The sequence below is a fragment of the Falco naumanni genome, chromosome 15, assembly GCF_017639655.2.
Source record: "Falco naumanni isolate bFalNau1 chromosome 15, bFalNau1.pat, whole genome shotgun sequence".
NCBI lineage: Eukaryota > Metazoa > Chordata > Aves > Falconiformes > Falconidae > Falco > Falco naumanni.
This window is the reverse complement of record NC_054068.1, coordinates 10,712,393-10,732,612: the sequence shown is the minus strand read 5'-3', so window position 1 is coordinate 10,732,612 and position 20,220 is coordinate 10,712,393. Positions and strand designations below refer to the sequence as shown.

At 48.6% G+C, this 20,220-nt stretch overlaps 1 protein-coding gene across 2 annotated transcripts in view; it reads right to left on the bottom strand.

Moving 5' to 3' along the window:
* The window catches only part of LOC121097933 (WT1 interacting protein), an 87,677-nt gene extending 75,657 nt beyond the window's left edge, over nucleotides 1–12,020 (bottom strand). For both annotated transcript variants that reach the window (XR_005831128.1, XM_040615368.1), the window contains exon 1: nucleotides 10,152–12,020. Coding sequence is in view for 1 of the 2 variants with exons in the window: in XM_040615368.1 (XP_040471302.1) it covers nucleotides 10,152–11,625 (1,474 nt within the window). In the remaining variant the exon portion in view is untranslated. The remainder of the gene's footprint in view (nucleotides 1–10,151) is intronic.
* Between the last annotated feature and the right edge of the window lie 8,200 nt (nucleotides 12,021–20,220).

The following is a 20,220-nucleotide window of genomic DNA, read 5'->3' as shown; positions in this document are numbered from 1 at the left end:
AGAAAGTGCAGCAGAACCACTCAACTCCCAGCCCAGGAGCCTTACTCATGCAGTTCCCTGCACTGCATATGCTTGGGGACAAGCTTGCTACACAGGAGAAAGGTTTATGCAATGACTTCCAGAAGAAAAGGGTATTTTCCATGCGTGGGAGAGGCCACAGGGTCTCCATGGACCACAGAAAGTATGATCCAAGCGAGCTGCAGCATCTAAATATGCACAACTGTCAAACTGCATTTAGGAATGGCTTTTTGTTTCTCTCCAGCTTCGCTGTTTTCTAATTTTTTTTCAAGTGGTCACATTAAAAGGGAGAAAACATCTGGAAAGTGAAAACAAGAAGTGCTGCAGTGTCACAAATGAAACAGATCACCGGTTAAATAAATGTTTGGATGGCCAGGAGAACATCTGAGAGTCCCCAGCAGTTCTTCCACAATAGCCATCTACTTTTCACAAAAACTATAAACGTGTTCTGAACTGAAACAGGACTTGTTCAACCAAATTCTTAGAGAAGCAATGGTATATAGCCAGGCATGACCTTTTGTAACCTATTAAGTGTCTCCTCATTGTCCATTTGATCCACTCCCTGGCTATTTTATAACAGTATGTGCTATTACTATTCGTTACGTTTGCGTACTGCCTTCCCTGCACTTCTCCCAACATTGACAAATACATGCTTTAACCCTCACCTATCATCAGCTAGATGCTTTTCAGTGCTGCCACCTGCAATTAAAGACTTTAGAATTAACCATCTCCCCCGAATCTAGCCTAAAGTATTTGTGTTGTTATTCCAACTTGATCACATCCCTCTTCAAAGAAGTCATTTGACCTGTCCCCAGCACTTGGAGAAACTCTATTCTCTGTTAGGTACCTGAGCTTAGGGAAAACTAAGCGTGCCTGTAACGTGTAGCACCCACCAGCAGACCCCACGCCAGCCCAACCCCAGCGGGCAGCACCAACCACGCCAGCCCAATACATACCCTTCTTCCAAGTCACGCAGCAGCTGCCACTGCTTCCCCCTTCCCTCAGCACCAGGGAGGGTCAGGGCTCAGCCACACCGGACAAGACGATGGCTGAGCTTCGCCTGTCAGCACACATGCACCACCACAACCCCAGCAACACAGAAACACAGAGGTTTAAACCCACCTGCCTACAGGTTTTCATGCAAAACCTGCCAACAGGAACTTTTCCAGCATCTCAAATTGGGAAATAGATGTCACTAGCAATAAATCCTTAACCCCAGCGGAGTCCCCCTCTGTAAGCCCTTGCATGTTTTATATGCACGGTAGTTCTCAGCTGAGCATTAAATGAGTATTTGTGCTCTGGGGTGCTGGGTTTTTTTCCTTAATGAGTCATAGGCCTTTTCTTAAAAGTTTGCTGGAACACATAAATGTGACACTAGAGATGTAGTAAAACTACTCAAAAAACCAAGGAATTAAGTTTCCAACAATGTTAAATACTCCAGCTGGAAGAGATACACAACTTACTCAGCCGTTTTCTAGAGCTCCTCTGTCCCATGGCACAGCAACAAACAAGGCTGTGCTGATAGGGAGTTAAAACAACTGTGAGGTTAATAGGAAAACGCATACCACACAACAGAAATACCTGTCTGAATGTAGAAAAACAAGGGAAAAAATTCACCTCCAGAGACAGCATCCACACAGGTTACACAGTGAAAAATTGCATAGAAACCCAGCCAAACACTGACATTTATTGGCTGATCATTAGCACATCTGCTTATTTTGTTAAGAACTGAAGGCTGGTCCTGCTCCCAAATAAGCCAACAGGAATCCTGCTGCCAGCCTCAGGAGCTGTCACGCCCCTGGAGCATCTCCAAGCAATGCCACATCACAGCCTCAGGTACCTCTGTCCTGTCAGGACTTGAACCTTCAGGCAGTTGAATGCAACCCTCCAAAATGAGCCTTTTAAAACTTGTAATAAAAACTTACAGACACCATGCACATTCCTGCATTTCTTCCTTTTTGCTGTTTCAGTGTTGCTTTGTATCATACATTCCAAGCCCAGAGAGGAGGCACTTCATCCAGGATGGGCTCATAAAAATTTTTTAAAGAATAAAAAAATAAAATACCAAGCACTACATCATACTCTAAGAGACAACTAGTTTCTCCAGCCACAGAAAAAAAAATTATTTTGGACACAACTGATGCCGACAGCAGAACCGCTCCACTTTGGCAGGCTGTGAGACAAAGCACGGACTTTAAGGCACCATGGGAGCAGCTGCACCTGCAGGGCAAGGGACCCACCAGATCCCAACACCTTCACCCTGACAAGGACAGCTACCCAAGCACTCGGCTGGCAGGCAGGCAGCCCTCGTTGGACGGCACTGCAAGATTACATCCTCAGCCAGTGCCTGAGCTGGGTCCAGGGCAAAGGAGACACCCCTCCAGTGCCGCAGGGCTCCAGGTGCTGCTGAGAACCGCCCCCCCCCCCCAACTCCGCCAATGTGCTGTGTAACACTGTCCTGCGATAGCTTCTGGGACGTTATGATCTAGGTAGGAGGCCAAGCCCAGAGCTTACTAAATTTCTGCAAAACTGTTCCAGTTTTAGTATAACTCTTCAGTATATCACTGCTGGTTTATTTTCTTTCCATTGCTGAACAACCCTTTTAAACATCTGAAAATCACTTTGCCAGATTTTTTCCCTTTTTTTTTTTTTAAATAATCATTTTAGTATTTGGCAAATTTTTATGCTTTGAGAAGGCTTTCTAAACATCCAATATTCGCACGGCTGTAACAGAGACATTTACATCCTGATTTATCAACTGTGGATATTAAGGATTTCAGCCTAGACCAATATCTCTGCTGCTACCACCAAGACATCAGCAAAAGCACACAAAGTTGTATCACAGATTTTAAATCTAAAAATGATACAACTTCAGGGAAATTTTCCACTAAGAAACATCAACTTCAACCACGTTGTGACTACAGCTACTTTGACAGTTAACCTTGTTCCTTCACAACCGGGTCACATTTCTACTCTGCAAAATACAGCGGCCACAGAACCCATTAAATGATTTACTCCGAATTCACACACCACCCTGTACAAATTTCCAGTGCATGATTTAACATCAAACTGGGACATTTGCACACAAATCTTTGCAGAAGACCAGGCACAGAGGCTAGGTAAACAGCTGCCAATACAAGTTAAACTCCACTAGAGAATAATTTTTTACTTTGAATCTTCCTTAGGATGTCTCCCCCGAGCCTCCTAAGAGGGCAATATCTGGGGTGGGTTGTTTCAGGTTTTTTTGCACGAGGTAATCACAGGGGAAAGGATGTGTATAGAAGCCTGATGTTACTTCTGGGAATTTGAGAGCCTTTTACTTGAGGAATGCAATACAGACGTGGCTTGGAGCTAGACACAGAGACCTAAAAAATCAGCAGATCTAATGAACTGCTCAGTATTGCATGCAACAGCCCCACAGGTCTGCTATCACCAGCGGCACAGCACACTCCAAACCAAACTGCAACACGGGCTTTACTCAGCCCTTGAAAATCAGTACCCTTTCCACAAAGATACAGACTCTGAAATAGGTGAAAAGAAACTTCCTTCTCCATATGCATTTTGCATGTAAACGATCCCCTTTACTTCAGACTCATAGAGCTGGGTGGTTCGTCCCTTCCCTGCCCCCTTGGCACACTGCTCCATCACCCTGTGGCTCAAAAGTAATCAGGCACGACATTCACAGGGGTACACACGCAGGTACATTTCCCAAACCATAAGGAGGCAGGAAAGGGTAACAATTAAACCAGGAGTTACTATACCACAGCAGTGCATGTGCCAGCTCTTGCATTACACACCCAAATCTCTATCTGAAACCTCACCTACGGTAGCACCAATAAAACAGATGGTGGTTCTTTGGATGTCGCCATCCCCCCTCCACACGCAGTACTTCTATAACAATGCAGAGAAAACCCAAGAGTAAAAGCACAAATAACAAAACCAAGAAAAAAACATTTGCCATCAAATACTCCTGTTCAGTGTCGAGTTTCCTGCAACTGAAGAAAACAGTTCTCCCCATTAATAACACGTGCTTCTGTGCAAGTTTAGTCACACATTTTAAATGTAAAAACGTACATTTTGTACATTACATGCATCTAGTACTTAATAAAACAAACATTTATATTCCACATCTCTCCCCCCCATTGTTATATATGACATGGTTTATCACTTCCCAAATTCAGAGAGCAGAGAGACTCACAAGCATGCGCACGGCTAGCAGGGATGCCAGAAGCTGTCTAGGAGCACTCCCACACCCTTCATAGGACATTTCATACCACAGAAAGAAAAAAAAAACCAAAAAACAAACCATCACACTTATTTTTTCCAGCTCTGTTGATTTGTGTTATTATGCTTACTTTTTGCATCCTCTTTGTTGTCCAGAATTCATTCTACATCCTCTCCCTGCCACCTCCCAACTCCTTTCACCCCTTGGATGACCCTCCAGCTACAGGCTTTCCTTATTGCTATTTCATTATTTTCTTGGCTCATTCAGCCCATCATTCACCCTTTTCCCCCCCTCCTCTACTCCCATGCACACAGGCACATGCAGCAGCACCATTCACGCTCCCCTTCACACACACATGGCCTGCACCGCCTGTTGTCTCTGTGTAGCATCAGTGAGAGGAGGACAGCAGGCTCCCGGTAGCCATGAGCCACCAGGATGCTGCTAATTCACACGTACCCCAGCACCTCCCACTGCAGCAGCTCTTGCACCTTCCCCAGTGAACAGACACCTCCCTAGTCTGAGCGCATTTCTGAGGGCTTTCTTGCACTTCAGCTAAAAAAGGCCAACTACTCTCAAATCAGTTTCATCAATATATTTTCCAGCTGTAACTGGGAGATTAGCAAAACCAAACTCTGAAGCACATAACCTGTTTGAACACTTCAGGAGACCACATCATGTAAGTTTATTTCTATTTAGATGTTTGCCTCAAAGGCTCATATGTGGTGAAAAAGAAAGAATTTTTCACAGGACAGACTCAACTGCAAAAGCTGAACGATCTCAGCTACTTAGCAAAGCTGAATGGATTTCTAGGCCCAGATAAAGAGAAATACAAAGTAATTCCCAGACAATAAATCTTTGCTAATTTCCAAAAACAGCATGATGTATCAATTGTTACCTCTACTTTGATATGAACAGAAAAAAAATCTAATATTTCACACACAAAAAAACAGAAAAACCTAAGACTTAAAAAAAAAAATCACTTTAGCAAATATCTCAAGTGTTCAGGTCACTAACTGCAAGCTCACATAAATTTCATTCAGATTTTCAATTTTCATCTTTAAGCAGTGCAGCTTCTAGGAACTTAGCACTGTTACCTGTCCTGATTTTTATCTCACTTGTATACACACCCTTCTGTCACATCACCTGCACAAAAAACCTACAAGAACATACAGCTCTGAACTCACGAGCGTACTGTAGAGCCCAAAAGCCAGTCCAGATTTGCATGGATAACTATATATGTAAGGGGCAGAAAGGGCCTGGCCAGGATCTAGTTCTTCCTTTCATCTACCCACCAGGCCAAAGGCTTTTCAACAGGACGTTATCAGCAGTGTTTCTTGGTGGTGCTCCAAAAAATGTGTGCTGGTACTACAGGGTGGCTTTCTGGAAAGATCCAGGAGCTCACAAAAGTCAAGCCTACTTGTTAGGTTAAGAACAGGCTTTTGCTAGACAGATGACTTACAGTTAGTAGCAGAATCCAGACTTTGTGTCTTATTCTGAGATACCAATAGATCCCTGCTTTGCCTGGTAAACCTCCTACAGGGTACCAAGAAAGGGGCAGTTTCCCTCAGGGTGGGGAAGGTCAGACAAAGGTGCCTGTAGAAGACAAGAAAGGTGACAGCTCTCTGTGATGGGGACTGCTTGTTTCTCACGGAGGCGTACCACATGTGCTATGAACTTGCTGTATTCTGCATATCAAATGGAAGAGATATGAGGGTGAGGTGGCAGCAAGAGGCGGGGAAGACACTTGATATGCAGAGATGGGGAAAAGCACCTTCAAAGGGCATCACACAGGGGTGTCAAAGGATGCCAGCGAGACTGCAAGCATCTCTCTCTAGACTTCGCACAGGCAGGAAGTAATCTGCATTACCCCTGCCCCCCTCATTTCATGGTGCCTTTTCCATCTCCTCTTTCGTTCAGGACTGTGAGACAATTAAGTCACTTCTTGCACTGGATCCCACCACCCTGGCCAAGACGAGCAGGCAGCCCTTGTTGGGCAACAGCTGCAGCACAGCAGGGCTGCTGGGAGCACACGATTGGTGCCTGCACCCCTCTGTTGACTTCTTCCATTTCTGACAACATACCAACAAAGCCGCAGGACATACGGAGAGATCTCATTCAAAAACAACAGCCAAATCAGCAGGACTGGTCAACACAATGACATTTCCCTGCCCAGCACATGACAAGATGTAGGTTTACGGTCAGTCTCGCAAGTACTGCTTGACTCTGATGGGCATGCCAAAAATCCAGTTTTTGCCTTAAACTGTCTTTTTTAATACCTAGACTGAAGAATTCTGCAAAATAAACAGAATTCAAGAGACTGTCCAACACCCACAAATATCCTGTTGATACCTCAGGATACACATTCAATTTTAAACATCCCTGAAACAAATTTGACAATTCACCTCGTCACATACGAATGCTCAGCTAAGAACAGTTATGAAAGTGAATGAAAGTACTTTTTATTACCTTTCTCCTCAGCATCCGCCACTAAACTGAGTGCATTTACTAAACTGTCAGTACCTTGACAGGGGACAAGACGGGGGTCTCAGTGGGCTGAGGACGAAGCAGTTTAGGTTGCATATGAAGCAGCTACAAGGGAATGAAGTCTCATGGCTTTACCCAACGCAACTGCAGGCTGCTGCCAAAGGAATAGTCTCAGCCTCCCAGAGCCCTCTGCCTACACTGTCTCCATTGGGTCTGCTCCAGCCACCTCATTGACAGAGATAAATTGGAGCAGCTCACCAATCCGGCCCCAAACAACCCTCCCTCTCCCCTTCCTTCTCTGCAGGCTTCATTTTCTGTAACATCAGTGAGTGCACATGGCTGCAACATGCTGATGGGAGCACTTGGAAGTGGCAAGGTGCTACCTTTTAGCTGTGCAACTGGGGGTAGGGCAGATGAAGAGCACTCCTTCTGCAGCACTGTCATCTTCAGTCAGATTAAACCAACTGCGGAAGGGAGTTTTCCTTCTCTCTATAGATGCAGTGAAGCTGCTGAAAGAAAGGGGAGGACGGAGAAGGTGATGCAGCACAGCAGAGCTCCCAGCACAGAGCAATTCATACCAACATGGGCAGAGACGGCCATCAGTCCCTCAGACCTGCTGACTTGCACACTACTTGGGTCCCCTGGAGCCTCTCTGATGCTCAAACCTTGCACATACTCCCCCATCACGTATTCATCTACTCCAGACTACAGGTTTTCCCTGGAGCAGAGAAGTGATGTGTGGGAGAGAAGCCAAGGACTGCCAGCACAAGCATGGTTAGGGGAACACTCAAGCTGACCCACAAATAGAATGAAGGTAGGGTAGTCCTCCCAACAAGACTGGTTAGTCACTTGACTTCAGTTTCAAAATAAAACGCTGCTCAATTTTTCAAGGTTGTTTTTTTGAGATTTGGGTTGGAGGGGCGGCGGGCAGAATGCAAGAAAATTACCGGTGTCCTCATATAAACACTTACTAGACAATTGAGCTCTTCTAATTGAGAAGCATCAATCCACCTCCTCTGGTCCCTCTACCTTGTTAAGACTATTGGCTCAACACTTCTGTTCTCCATGGGCATCACGGAACACCCCACAATTGCCTTCAGAGCATGCCAGACACCAGTGCTAAGGGAGCGAATGTGTAAGCAAAGACTTCAGCTGTAGTATGTGCAAGCTGCTATGCAAAAGGGTGCATTTCTCCTTGCTTCCTTTTATTAACATTGTTTAAGACCCTCTCAAACAAGTCTAACTAAATAAGCAGACTTCCCCCCATGCTGTTCTGGCTCTCCTTGTCTGTGACCCATCAGCCTGCAGTTGCTCCTGCCAACCCCTCACGCGCTTGGCTCAGCATTCACCTCCACAGGTGATCTGAACCAGAAATGCAGGATCAAGCCCACCAGGATTTATCCAAACTGCAATAACTCACAGAAATCAACTTTCTCTTTTAAAGCCCCCCAGTTTTCCGGGTTTCATCTGCTTCCAGGGTGCAAGTCACAGCAGCACTTCTTTGTGCAACAATGTACAACAAATGCCTACAGAGCAGCTGGTACATATGCTCTCACAGTATAAAGGCACAAGCTTACTACAAGGGATGCATCTGCTGAGGTTCAGGGCATGCTGCAACACGTTACTACAGAATATACCTGCAAACAGTGACACTCAAAACAGGCAAATTCTTATCAAGCAAAACCCACCCACAACACAAGATTTCCCAGAGCTGCTCCTGGAGTCCCTGATTGCACACCCAGCTTCCCTGGCCACTGCAAACCCCTCTCAAGAGGCCCAGGACAACTATAACTTGCTTTTCTGTCTCAATCTCTCACTGTATACCCATAGAGATTTTGAAGGTAACATTTCCTTGCAGTTTGTGTGTTAATGTGCCCTCCTTCAGCTTTTCCACATACTCAGAAGTGAACAATTACTGTCACTCAGCCAGTGAGGAGTACCATGCCAGGTTCCAGGCCCAGCAAACGATGCAGCGGATGAACATCAGCTTTCTTACCAGCCCCAGATGGAATGGAGGGAGGCAGTAAGCACTGTGGTCAGCTTCCTTTGTCTGGGTACAAGAGACTGTAGAAACTATGCTACTGCAGTTCACAGAAAGGTTTTCCTAGTAGGACAGGGTACTGCTCCCTTAGCTACCTCTGCTCATCCGTCCAGGTCTGTCCCACTACAAGTTTATCCCAGACACTTGCAGGGAGCCCTGCAACTCCCACCTTCCATGCAAAGCACACTAGCGCTGTGCCAAAAGCGGTCTGAATCCTCATGTCTTAAATCAGCAACCAAGGTAATGCATGCCTCCATCCCCAGCAATGCTCACATTAATCAGAAATCACAGACAGACAGCTTCTCCCCCATGCCCAGGCAGCACACAAAGGCACAGGTAACTGTCCTCTCAAAGGCCACAGATGGGGGCTGGCTCATCCACAGCCCCTCATCTTCCGAGGTCTCTTTCTCCCTCCTCTGCCAGGAGCTCTCATACCCCTATGTAATAGCCCTCATTCAAGCAGGGGACAAACTGCTCCAAGGGCTGTCCAAGTCTGGCAGTCACCTGGCTCATCTGTGGTCTCCAGCACAGGAGAAACAGGGCAGTATTTCCATGCTCCAGGATCGTCTTTCAAAGGCGTTTTGGCCTTTTCCATACAGTACAAAGTAAGCAAGAAGGGCGCTTAATCTAAACTAGCGTGACTAACAAGATGTGCTCGCTCATTTCAAGAGGTCACTTTTGTTCTATAAAGAAGCAACAAAAATTCGGGAGATAGCAGGCTGATGTAGCCTCAAGCAAGGGCAGCAGGCTCTGCTCTCCCCCAAACTCCCCTCCTGCCCCAGGGACAGCACTGATCCCCAACAGCCTTGTGCGCTGAGCGGACCCTGCAAGGCCTTGCGGGAAAGAAACGATGCTGGGGTCCCATGGGTACTCCGAACTAGCACCACGATTTTATTGAACGAGACACTAAAGATTGCTTCACCGGCCATGCTCATCATCCATAAAAGCTATCACAGGCGGCCTAAGAGCACAGCTGAAAACGCCACAGGCTCAGTGATGCTAGAGGTTATCTGTGAAGCTTCAGCAGCCCCAGAGGAAGGGAGGCAAATGGGAATCACCATAAGCCCCAACAGCACAAACAGCTTCTGTTAACACCTCAGACAAGCTCTCACGTGGAAGGGGAAGCACCACACGTCCTGGCAAACTATGTAAGGAATAGCCGGGACACAGACCAAACACTAGGAACGAGCTCCGGCACAAGCACTTCTGACACCAGTCAGACGGACAGCGTTGGCGGCGATAGGCGCTGCCGCAGGTGCCTGGTCCAGAGCAGCGCCGGGCATCCCCTGCTCCCTTCTGCCCAGCCAACCCCCCCCCCCCGCTGCGGGCAGGCCCCGCATCCCCCCCCCGCAGCCCACCCTGGCGACTCGGTCACCCACTCACCGAAGTACTCCTTCTTCATGTGCATCTCCAGCTCCTTCTCCAGCTCCAGCGTTAGCGCCTCCAGCCGCCTCTCCGCCTGGCTGGGGCCGCTCTCCCGGCACGGCGTCACCTGGTAGGGGAGCTTGAATTTGGGAGCCGAAGCGGAGCCTTTGGTCGGGCTGTAGGCGTAGGGGGGCACTGCCTCGGGGGCGGCGGCCGGGTGCTGCTGGTCGTGCCGCGGCGGGGACTGGGCGTGGATCTTGTGGTAGATGTCCCCCAGCTCGGGCACGGCGCCGTCCTCCTGCAGGCCGGGCCCCAGCAGGGAGGAGCGGGGCGAGGGCAGCTGCAGCTCGGGGTAGGCGCTCATGGAGCCGCGGGAGCTCCGCGAGCTCTGGCTGGAGATGCTGGAGCGGGGGCTGACCACGGCGGCGCCCGTCGCGCCGCGGCCCTCGGGGCCGCAGAGGCTGGAGCGGGGGCTGGCCAGGGCGAGCCCGGCGCCGCCCGCCCCCTCCGGCTCGGCGCTGCCCGGCGGGCCGTACCTGGAGTCCGAGTAGCTAGAGCGGGGGCTGGTGGTGCAGGAGTACTGGCTGGCGGTGCTGGAGCGGGGGCTGGCGTGGCGCTGGTCGTAGCCCATGCTGATGCCGCTGGTGCGGTTGCTGCTGGGCTTGCTGCCGCCGCCGTCGTAGCTGGTGAGGCTGGCGCGGGGGCTGGAGTGCTTGCTGGTGTCGCTGGCCGTGCTGGCGTAGCTGGAGCGGGGGCTGAGGGCGGCGCCGTCGTACTGCACCAGGCTGGCGCGGGGGCTGCCGTACTTCTCCTGGCCGGGCACCACCAGGCTGGAGCGGGGGCTGGAGAACTTCTCGTAGGGCAGCGCGGCCGCGCCGCCCAGGCTGGAGCGCGGGCTGGAGAACTTGCCGTGCTCGGCGCCGGGGCCCGGCGAGGCGGCGGCCAGGCTGGCCCGCGGGCTGGCGGCGCCGTACTTGCCGTCCGGGCCGCCGGGCGCCCGCCCGCCGCCCTTGGCCACGTAGCCGCCCTCGTAGGCGCTGCCCGCGGCGTAGCGGTAGCCCTCGGCCGAGTAGCGCTTGCCCTTGTCGGCGAAGCCGCTGTAGCAGGGCAGCGCCACCTCGGAGCGGGTGCACAGCCCCTCCTCGCAGCACGGCGGCCCCGCGGTCGGTGGCGGCTCGGCGGCGGCGCGGCCGTTGGCGGCGCGGAGCGGGGCGGCCGGCGCCGCGGGCGGGTAGGCTTTGCCGCAGGGGGCGGCGGCGGGGAAGGCTTCGGCGGGCGGCGGCGGCGCGGCGGTGCCGTTCATCTTCCGGCCCCGCTGCTCCGCCGTCATGTGGGCGGCGATGACCCGCTTGGTCTCCTCCAGGTCGGGGTGCAGCGCCAGGTCCCGGCGGCCGCCCCGGCCGTAAGGACCCTCTGGGCAGGGCTCGTAGAGGGACAGATCCTCCATGAACTTGGTGGCCTTCAGTGCCATGTCCTCCTCGTACTTCTCCATGCTCGGCCGAAGCCCGGCGGCGCGGGGCGGGGGAGGGCCGGCGAACTCTCTACGGAAGCGCAGCCCGGAGCGAATGAAAGGTGGTGGGGGAACAACACAGACCCCCGCAAAAAAACCCGAAAGAAAGCCCCTTCCCGGGGTCCTGGCGGGGCAGCGGCGGGACGCGGCTCCTTCTCCGGAGGGCTGCTCGGCGGCGAGCGGGCGAGGCGGCAGTCACCTCGGCGGCATCCCCGCGCCGCGGCGCTCGGCTCGGTGCGGCCGGGTTCGCCGGCGGAGCGCGGCGAGCAGAGACGAGGAAGCCCCTGTGTCACTTTCCAGCCTTAAATAAGTTGCTCGGTCCAGTCAATGGCGCGCTGCGCGGAGGAATTTGCGCTCGGCGGCTCCCTGCCCCCGCCGCCCCCCGGCCGGCCGCCCCGCGGCGGGGCCGCGGCCCGGCCCGCACCCCCGGGCGGGGGGCGAAGACGGCGGCCGGCCCGGAGGGGCTTTGCGGCGCGGCGAGCGGAGCGCGGGGCGCGGCGAGGCAGGGACTCCTTTGTGTGGGGCAGGAATGCGAGGAAGGAGACTGGGCGCTGCGTCCCGCTGGAATGTAGTTAATGCCGGAGCCAAACAATGATTTTCACCGAGTCAGTCAGGGAGAGGGCGGCCGCGGCGCTGCTTGGCGGCGGGGTCGGCGGCTTCCCCTCCGCGCCGCCCGCTCTCCTCCTCGGCCGGCGCTCACCCAGCCCGGCCCGGGGCTGGCGGGCGGTGCCGCCGCTCGCCGCGGACCGGGAGGCGGCGGGGCTGTCACCGCGCCCCGGGCCGCCGCGGGGCGGGAAGCCGGGGGCTGAGGGAGCGCCCCGCGGGAAGCCGCGCACCCGGCGGCCTGTCAGGGCGGGAGGCGCCGCGCGGCCGCCCGCGGTTCCCGCCTTCCGGGGGGCTTCGCCGCTCGCGCCCCCCGACTGGAACTTTCCGGCGGGACCCGCGGCCTCGTCCCGCCGCGGGAAGGGGCGGGCGGGGCAGCGCGGGCCGGGGGCGCGGGAGCGGCCCCGCTGCTGCCAGCCGCTCACCTGTGCGACGTGCGACGCCCCCAGCACTGGCCAGCAGCCGCCGGACCGGCCTGTGCCGCAGCACGGCAGCTGACAACTACTTGCAGTTACTTAGTTCGGGGTTTTTTTAAAGGCAGCGCTAAAGGCATATGATAAACATATCGCGGCCTAAAGCAAGCCACAAATTGATGCGTGTGTAAAAAAGCACGCTACTGTCTGTGTAGCTTTGCAAGAGCCTCGGCCGTTGAATTAGTAACAAACGAGACCCAGCACCGCTCCCCCCTTACCTCTGCGCAGAGAAAGGCTGTTAGAAAGCAACACCCCGAAACAGCAATTGAACGGAGACCCTCGGTACCACACCACAGCCTATCGTAAATTCTTTTGCAGCCAAGCTGCAAACCCCTGATAGTCATTTGTGCCACTAGCAGAAATGCTGGTGAAGCCCTAGCAGTAGGTACCTGAGGGGTGCCCTTACACAGCTGGGGGCCCAGCACCCCACCAGGAAAGAAATACGTTGCAAGTTTGAGCTGTAGGCACTCTGCAGGGCCAGGAACATTTTATCCTGTTATCATACCTAATTAAACATTAAAAGCAACTGTGTACTCAAAAATGTCCCCAGCTGTGGGAGGGCAGTTGATTAGCAATCTGTTTGTTTGTGTGTACAGGAGGGACAGGCAGAACAAAAAAAAAAAAATATCGAAGAAACCATGTAAAGTTGCAGACCAAGGCCTGAAAAGCAAATCTGTTAGATGTGGGCGACTGCCAGTGTGAACACATGTGTGCAAATACAACCGGTCTTGAGAGTCAAGTGCTCTTTTCTAATATGCGTTCACATCTTTTGTTGCACTTTTTGCTGATCTCCTAAAGAAGCTGTTACCATGTGGTCCTGCAGCTCATTACTTGTGGAACGTTGCATATCACCTTTAGTCTGCAGGTGTGTGAATGGCCGAAAGCGCCTCTTGCAGCTGTGTGTCCTGGTGCGCACCATCGCTGCTCCAGCTAACAGCGTGGGTCCGCAGCGTCAGCAGCGAACACACCACGGCACCGAGCAGGGTCAAAGCAGCACGTCAAGTGCCATCCCGTTCGAGCTTTGGACTTTCTGGTAAAGCTGGTAAAGACACAAACTGTGCTGTTAGCCACGGAGCATGGGCATGTAACCACTGAGAACAAAGAGATTCCTTCCACAGAGCACATGGGAAATGGCCATTAACTTCAGCCCTCACGTACCCCACCTGTGACTCCAGCACAAAGGTGGTCTGGGGCAGCAGGTGTCTCATGGGCTGCTGCCTTCAAGTGTCCTGGTGCAGCGCTCCTTCTTCAATCGTTCCTGGGGCCTGCACTAGGATGTTCTGTCCTGTTACGACTTCAAACTACTCGCTGCAAATTTTTATAAGGTTGTCTTCATGAGAAACTAGGAGAGGCTCATGGACAACCTGGGAACCTGAGCCATCAGAGCACATGTAAAGAAAAAATAATTTAAGTTTTTGTTTTTTTTTAAAAAAAACCACAAGAATGGATAAGTTTACTATTAATTTAACGGAGTGGGTAGGACATATCGGGAGGCCCTGCCTGTGTGCTCATGCAAGGCAGCATTTTGAGCCACTATCTCTGCTGCAGTAGCAGCTGCAGAGCTGCTGCTGTGTGAAGTCAGAAGTGCACACTGCAGCAGGAGCTTGTGCTTCTGCAGCTCTGTCCTTCCGAGCCACAAATCTGCCCTTGTTCCACCTTTGAAGGCAGCACAGTTTGAACTGCTGCTGCTGCCAGCAGGTAGCGAGTTTCTACGGTAAGCCTCTTGGTACGTAAGTCATTAAGAAAAACACGTGCTTCGTTGAGTATGAACTCATTGGAAAAACATACTCAGGACCGAGAGAATCTGAGGAATCTAAGGAAACAGCCCTTTTTAATAAGCAATGTGGATCAAATGATAAAAATCACTTACTTTTACTTACTGAGCGTAGCCTTTCAACAGTAAATCCTCAAAGCCAGGCCCAGCCTAGCCCACTGCAGCCCTGTGCAGTGTCCCTGCACGATGCTGCCATCTCAGCCCGGCTGCAGGGGCCCTACTACAGACCCACTCTTCACCAGTACCTTGTACTTCATAATGAACATAACATTTATCCACACTATAGCCACAGATGTAGCCCACATGGGTGAAATAAATACGTTTGCAGTGGCACATAGCACACTCAAGCACTGCTGCATTTCTCCTAGAGGACCGTACGTGCCGGGCTGTGCAGACAAAAAGTGTGGAGTTAAGGCTGCTGTTGCGGTAATAGGTACCCCCGTCATTCTCCCCACTGTTACACATCAGAAAACCCAAAGTACTGGTCAATTACAGCTTGACAATCCTGACGGGGTTTTCTCTCCACCTTATTTTAAATGCATTTGCTTAATTTAAACAACCAGCTGTAAAATGTATATATTGCAAAAAGACTCGCACTTCTGCAACTAAGAGCACAAAAGCTGTCACGGAGTATTATAAAAGCTGAACTTCGTTTCTTAATTTAGTGTGGTAATCCTTACACCTGAATTTAAGTTATATCAGTAAATGAGATGTTAAGGAAAGGCAGCTGCCTCTGCTAAATAAACTCCTTTGTCTAAGACTTAAAGGGAGCAAAAAAGCCAGGTGGAGTTATTGATCTGTGAATATCAGCTGGCTGGGCCTCACAAGCAGTGCACTCCTGTTTCTTCTAATTGCCAGTGCCTTCAAGGAAACGCTGCCCAAGCCAACAGGCAGGGAGACCTGATGGTCTGCTGGGGATTGTGTCTCCCAGAGTTGCAGACGGTTTATTACCAACAAAGCAGAGAATCTGCAAATGTATGAATTCACCGGTGATACTTTAGCCCTATTGAAGACAATGGCAAAAATCCCACCGCCTTGCATTTCGGTGTACGTTGTACCAGATGTGGTTTTACTGACACAATGCAGGAGGGGGTTCTTTGTCTCACTTCATCTACTTAACAATTTGAAGCTGCTGCACAGATTTGCTTATTGAATTGGATGCTACCTCATTTTTTGCAATTTGCCTCTTCTCCAACACTAAGAAAACAATTAAATTATACCTTCAAGTCCACAAGGTAAATAAGACTTATTACTTGGGGACTTACTGTTTTGATTTCCAGTTTAAAAATTGATTGGTTTCTTGGTGAGGAATGTAATGACTATTCTTTTTCTCTGGTCTAAGTCAAATTAAAAAAAAAAAAAGAACAAAACAACAGGAAAAAACTTGTGAAATTCATACAAAAATTATGCTGAAGAATGTTTTTTATTTTGGAAGGAGGGAGCCTGAAGTTTTTATTTTCTTTGACACAGTAGCTGTGTTGTGTTTTATATTGCATTGTTTTGCTTGTTTCGGTTCTGTATGTTAATTTATGTTGTGATAACTAAGTATAAGCAAGATTTTTGGAATATGAAGTTTGGATATTAATGTGCATTTGAACTTGGGTGATTTTTCCTTATGTGTTTTTAAAAATACTCATTTGCAGTTGATCACAACTTTTAAAAATTGAAATTACTGAATGTGTTTTAGGGCACCATCTTCTGGTAGACTGGACACACTGTATTTGAAGGGCTACCTTTGCTAGGCACAACTATTTCAAGTATTTTTGACTAACACTACTCTGCAGGCTTACAGGTCATTTCTCATTCTAAATCTGCAATAAAACACTATTTAACATTTTTTACATTCTTCTTATTCATTGCAAATGCAGCTATTCACTGCGCTGCACAAATGTAAGTTGGGACAGAGCCTGTAAAATTCCAGTCACAACAGGCACTTTGTGAATGTGCTAGGTTAGCCAGACAACATATGTCCAAGCGCTTACAATTAATAGACCATTTATGTATCTTATTTCTTTTATAGTTTCGCCTTCCACTTCTCTTACATATTTCAGAAAATAACACTTCTGGCCAAAGCAGTTTATTGGCTCATGTGCACATGGGCTTAGTCATACTTCCTTGCAATCGCAGGGCATAACCACTGTATATTCAAACACAATCATTTAGCTTAACAAAGGCCACTACATTTGCATAAATACACAATTTAGTAGGCCAGTTCAATTAGCAGTGCACCCGCTTAGTACTTTTAAAGAGGTCCTAGGCTATAGAACTTGTGATTTCAGAGACTTTGGAAATATAAAAACAAACCTGGGACTCTACAGAGCTAAAATTTTTTGATGTGATAAAAAGAAAGTCCTGGTTACAATATGCAAATTGTCGTCTGCCAAAGCAATCAGATAGCGTTAGTGCATTTAATACAAAATAGAAACACTGTGCGAGGGTCAGACTGCTATACACGTGGCCCCCTCTTCTCTGCTAGTGAAAAGTACCAGACCAACTGTGTGCGCCTCTTTGCACCCATTCAAGAAATAAGGCAGGCTGCGAGCGCTGACCTCCTGACTTGCCAACACAACACACTTCAGCAATGATGAGAAGGATCATTTCAGCAGAGAGGACATTGTTTTGTTGAGAACACCAGTTACATTTACATTTCATGGTATTTTCCACATAAAATAGTATTATAGAGATAACACTTGTTAACTGAAAATAATGAACACATTTGCAAGCAGCACAGAGCTGTTCCATAAGCAATGGCACTAATGAAGGCTGGTCTCCTACAGGTCTGTGTTCTGCATCCTCTAGCTTGTAATCTCTTCTCCAGATCCCCAGTTACACTGCAGTTCTGCCACCCACTTGGTGCCACAGACCTCTCCCCCTGCTACAGGACTTAGCCCGGCCCTCGGCCACTCTTTACGTCCAGGTTCCTCCCACCATATTCACCTATATCCCTCAACAGACTTGTCAGTGTTCTGTCTCTGGCACTCCTCCTCTACATCATCTTTAATTTTCCCCCAGGTCCACCTACATGCTGCCTTCTCTCTGTCCCCTTTGCAGTATTATCCACAGCTCCTAGCAGCTTCCTAAGCTTCTAGTTAGGTATCTTAGCCGCCCTTTCCACCCCCTGCGCACTCCTGCTACCTCCAGTTATCACTGGTTTGATGTGCAAAATGCAGGTAACTCCCCTGTGGACTTGTATACAGACCCTCCAGCAGCTAGCTGCACGAGTACCACACCTACAAAGGCCAAGTGCTGCTGTAGAAATCTGTCTCTCCTTACCTACAGCCACTTACCTGTAAAATTGCAGTAGCTTTGAGATCACTAGTTAGCTGCTTAATGTTTGCAAGTAGCTTCCAATGGTGCTGGAGAGGACTGGTAGAGCAATTCCCCCAGTATCGTTTCTTTAGGAAATCATACTGAAAATTTTTCACTTTTGCTCACGTGAGTGAAGAAGTATGCTGATGAGAAAGACAAAGATAATGAATGTATCTAACCAGCAATTTTCTTCTCTTACTATATCAAGCTATATCTAGGAGTAAGTTTATTTACTTAATCCTATTCCTCCCTTAAGGAATTAAGGCCTCCAAATCAAAGCACTGAATTGCCTTCCCCTCCTATTATTTTGCCTGTAGGTGTATGTTCTCTGTGATCATTCTGCTTAAACACTAGCCCAGAATTATCTCAGGCAAGCAAAAAAAAGATGTTTGACTTCTGTGAGATTTGTTGTATTACTTTGAGCCTAGTTTCGGCTTTCTTACACATTCAGTAAGTTAGGTGCATAAAACTGAAGGCTTCTTATAGCTGCAAAAAGAAAGAAAAATCTCTACCTACAGGCACAGAAACAGGACATGGGGAAAAAAAACAAATTTATTTTCCTCAGTTTAGCGTTTATTCCATTTCCTAACCCCAATTTAAAATTTTGGGCCAGTAGAGATAAGGCTTGAAGCAGGTATCAATGGTATATAAGAACTGAACACAAGCCTACTTTATCTTCTGGGATCTAATAAATGGTTAGCAAGAGGTCTTCGTTGTAAAGTTCAGAACCTGAAATGGCACATCAATCTGCTTGCCAGCTGTCAGAGTCACCAGGTCAGGAAAGCATGCATCTTTCTCCGTGGTTCAACAATGAAATGATTTCATAAAGTAAAACTTAAAATGCCACATAGAACTACTACAAATGTTAAATGGTTATCTACAGGTTAAAATTGCTCTTTAGGAAATGGGCTGGTACAAGGCTGTCTGTCATCATGGCCCCAAAAGTTCTTCCTCCTGAATGACTACCAGTTGCCCCTTAAGGATGACTCGCTAGATGCTTTGAGAATCAGATCGGTTGCACTGCTGCTTTTTTATCTTTACAGTAAGAGTGTAGGAAGGTCACTACAAATTTCTTCACTGTAAGTCAGAGCAGCTTAACGAATCTCTAGTTAACCGTTGATTATCAGTAGTGGTCAATATTCCTTTCCATGCTCCACTGCAGAAAAGGGATATTGCACCAACAGCATACAAAGATACTAGATACACTCTCTGCTGCATTTAACCACACTAAAATCTTACACCTTTTTTCTTGTCCTTTTCATACAAGACATTCAAATTCACCAAGTAAAGAAAACATACATCAACAATTAATTGTTACTATGAAAAGCAGCCAGAAAAGCTTATCTACATTAGAGAAATTTGCGTCAATATAAACAAACAACTAGAAAACTGTGTGACAGAAGAGCCAATTTGTACCACTGCAAACAGCAATTTGTAGACTGATTTAATAAGCCTGGCTCAAAACTTGTTGGTGAAGACAGAGCCTACGTTAGGCTTGCTAAGCTAAGGCACTGGGAAGAACTGATCCTCCATTTTAACATTTCAGTCTTGTGCCTTCCAACTATACTTCCTTCCATATCAATATTACTGCTATTAGGAGTTGAACAAATTATCAGTTGAAAAGTGGCTTGCCTTTTTTTTTTTTTTTTTTCTTTTTAATTACTTGAAAGCTTAATAAATGCTTCAATTTGTAATTTGCTGCCAAGGGCAAGAGAAAATTTAAATTGGAAAATTCTACATTAATATAGTGTTGGTGAGTAGTAGCCAATCAAGGATGTTCATACTCCCATCAGTTCTGAAAAGCAGTTTTTCATTCAGCACAGAAGCAGTTTGCGTTTTCAGTGGTTCATTCAGTTTTGCCGAACTTAAGAACCGAATAGAGCAGCTGACACTATACCAAGACTGTCCTAAGTTCTATAGAAGAAGCCTGTGTAAAGAAAATACTTTAAAAATTATTCACTTTGAAGTATTTTACAGGAAGGATCTAGGAGCTTTTTTTGGCCATCTAACTACTTACTACCCAGACAAGAACAGCACAATTACCTCTCCTAAATGCATCAGGACATAATTGTTTATGTAGTTAATTCTAGACTACCTTTCATGCTGCAAGCCAAATGATGATGCATCATTAAAATTACTTAATGGTTCTCTAAAACTTAACCTAACCAGTGCCCTGCAGTGGAAGCCCCCATCCAAGATACAATGCTTTATTAATTGTGAACATTTTTACAAGCCAGCCTTATCGACAGTTGCCTGCTGCCCTAAGAAATTATAAGTATCTTCTTGGACAGCAGCATCTCAAATAGTTTAAGATATCTTTTGAGTACCATCATCTTATGTTAAGACTAATAACTTAAGGAGTAGATGCCAGTGACACTGAATAGCCCTCCCCCCCTTTTCACCCCCAAATCTGTTAGT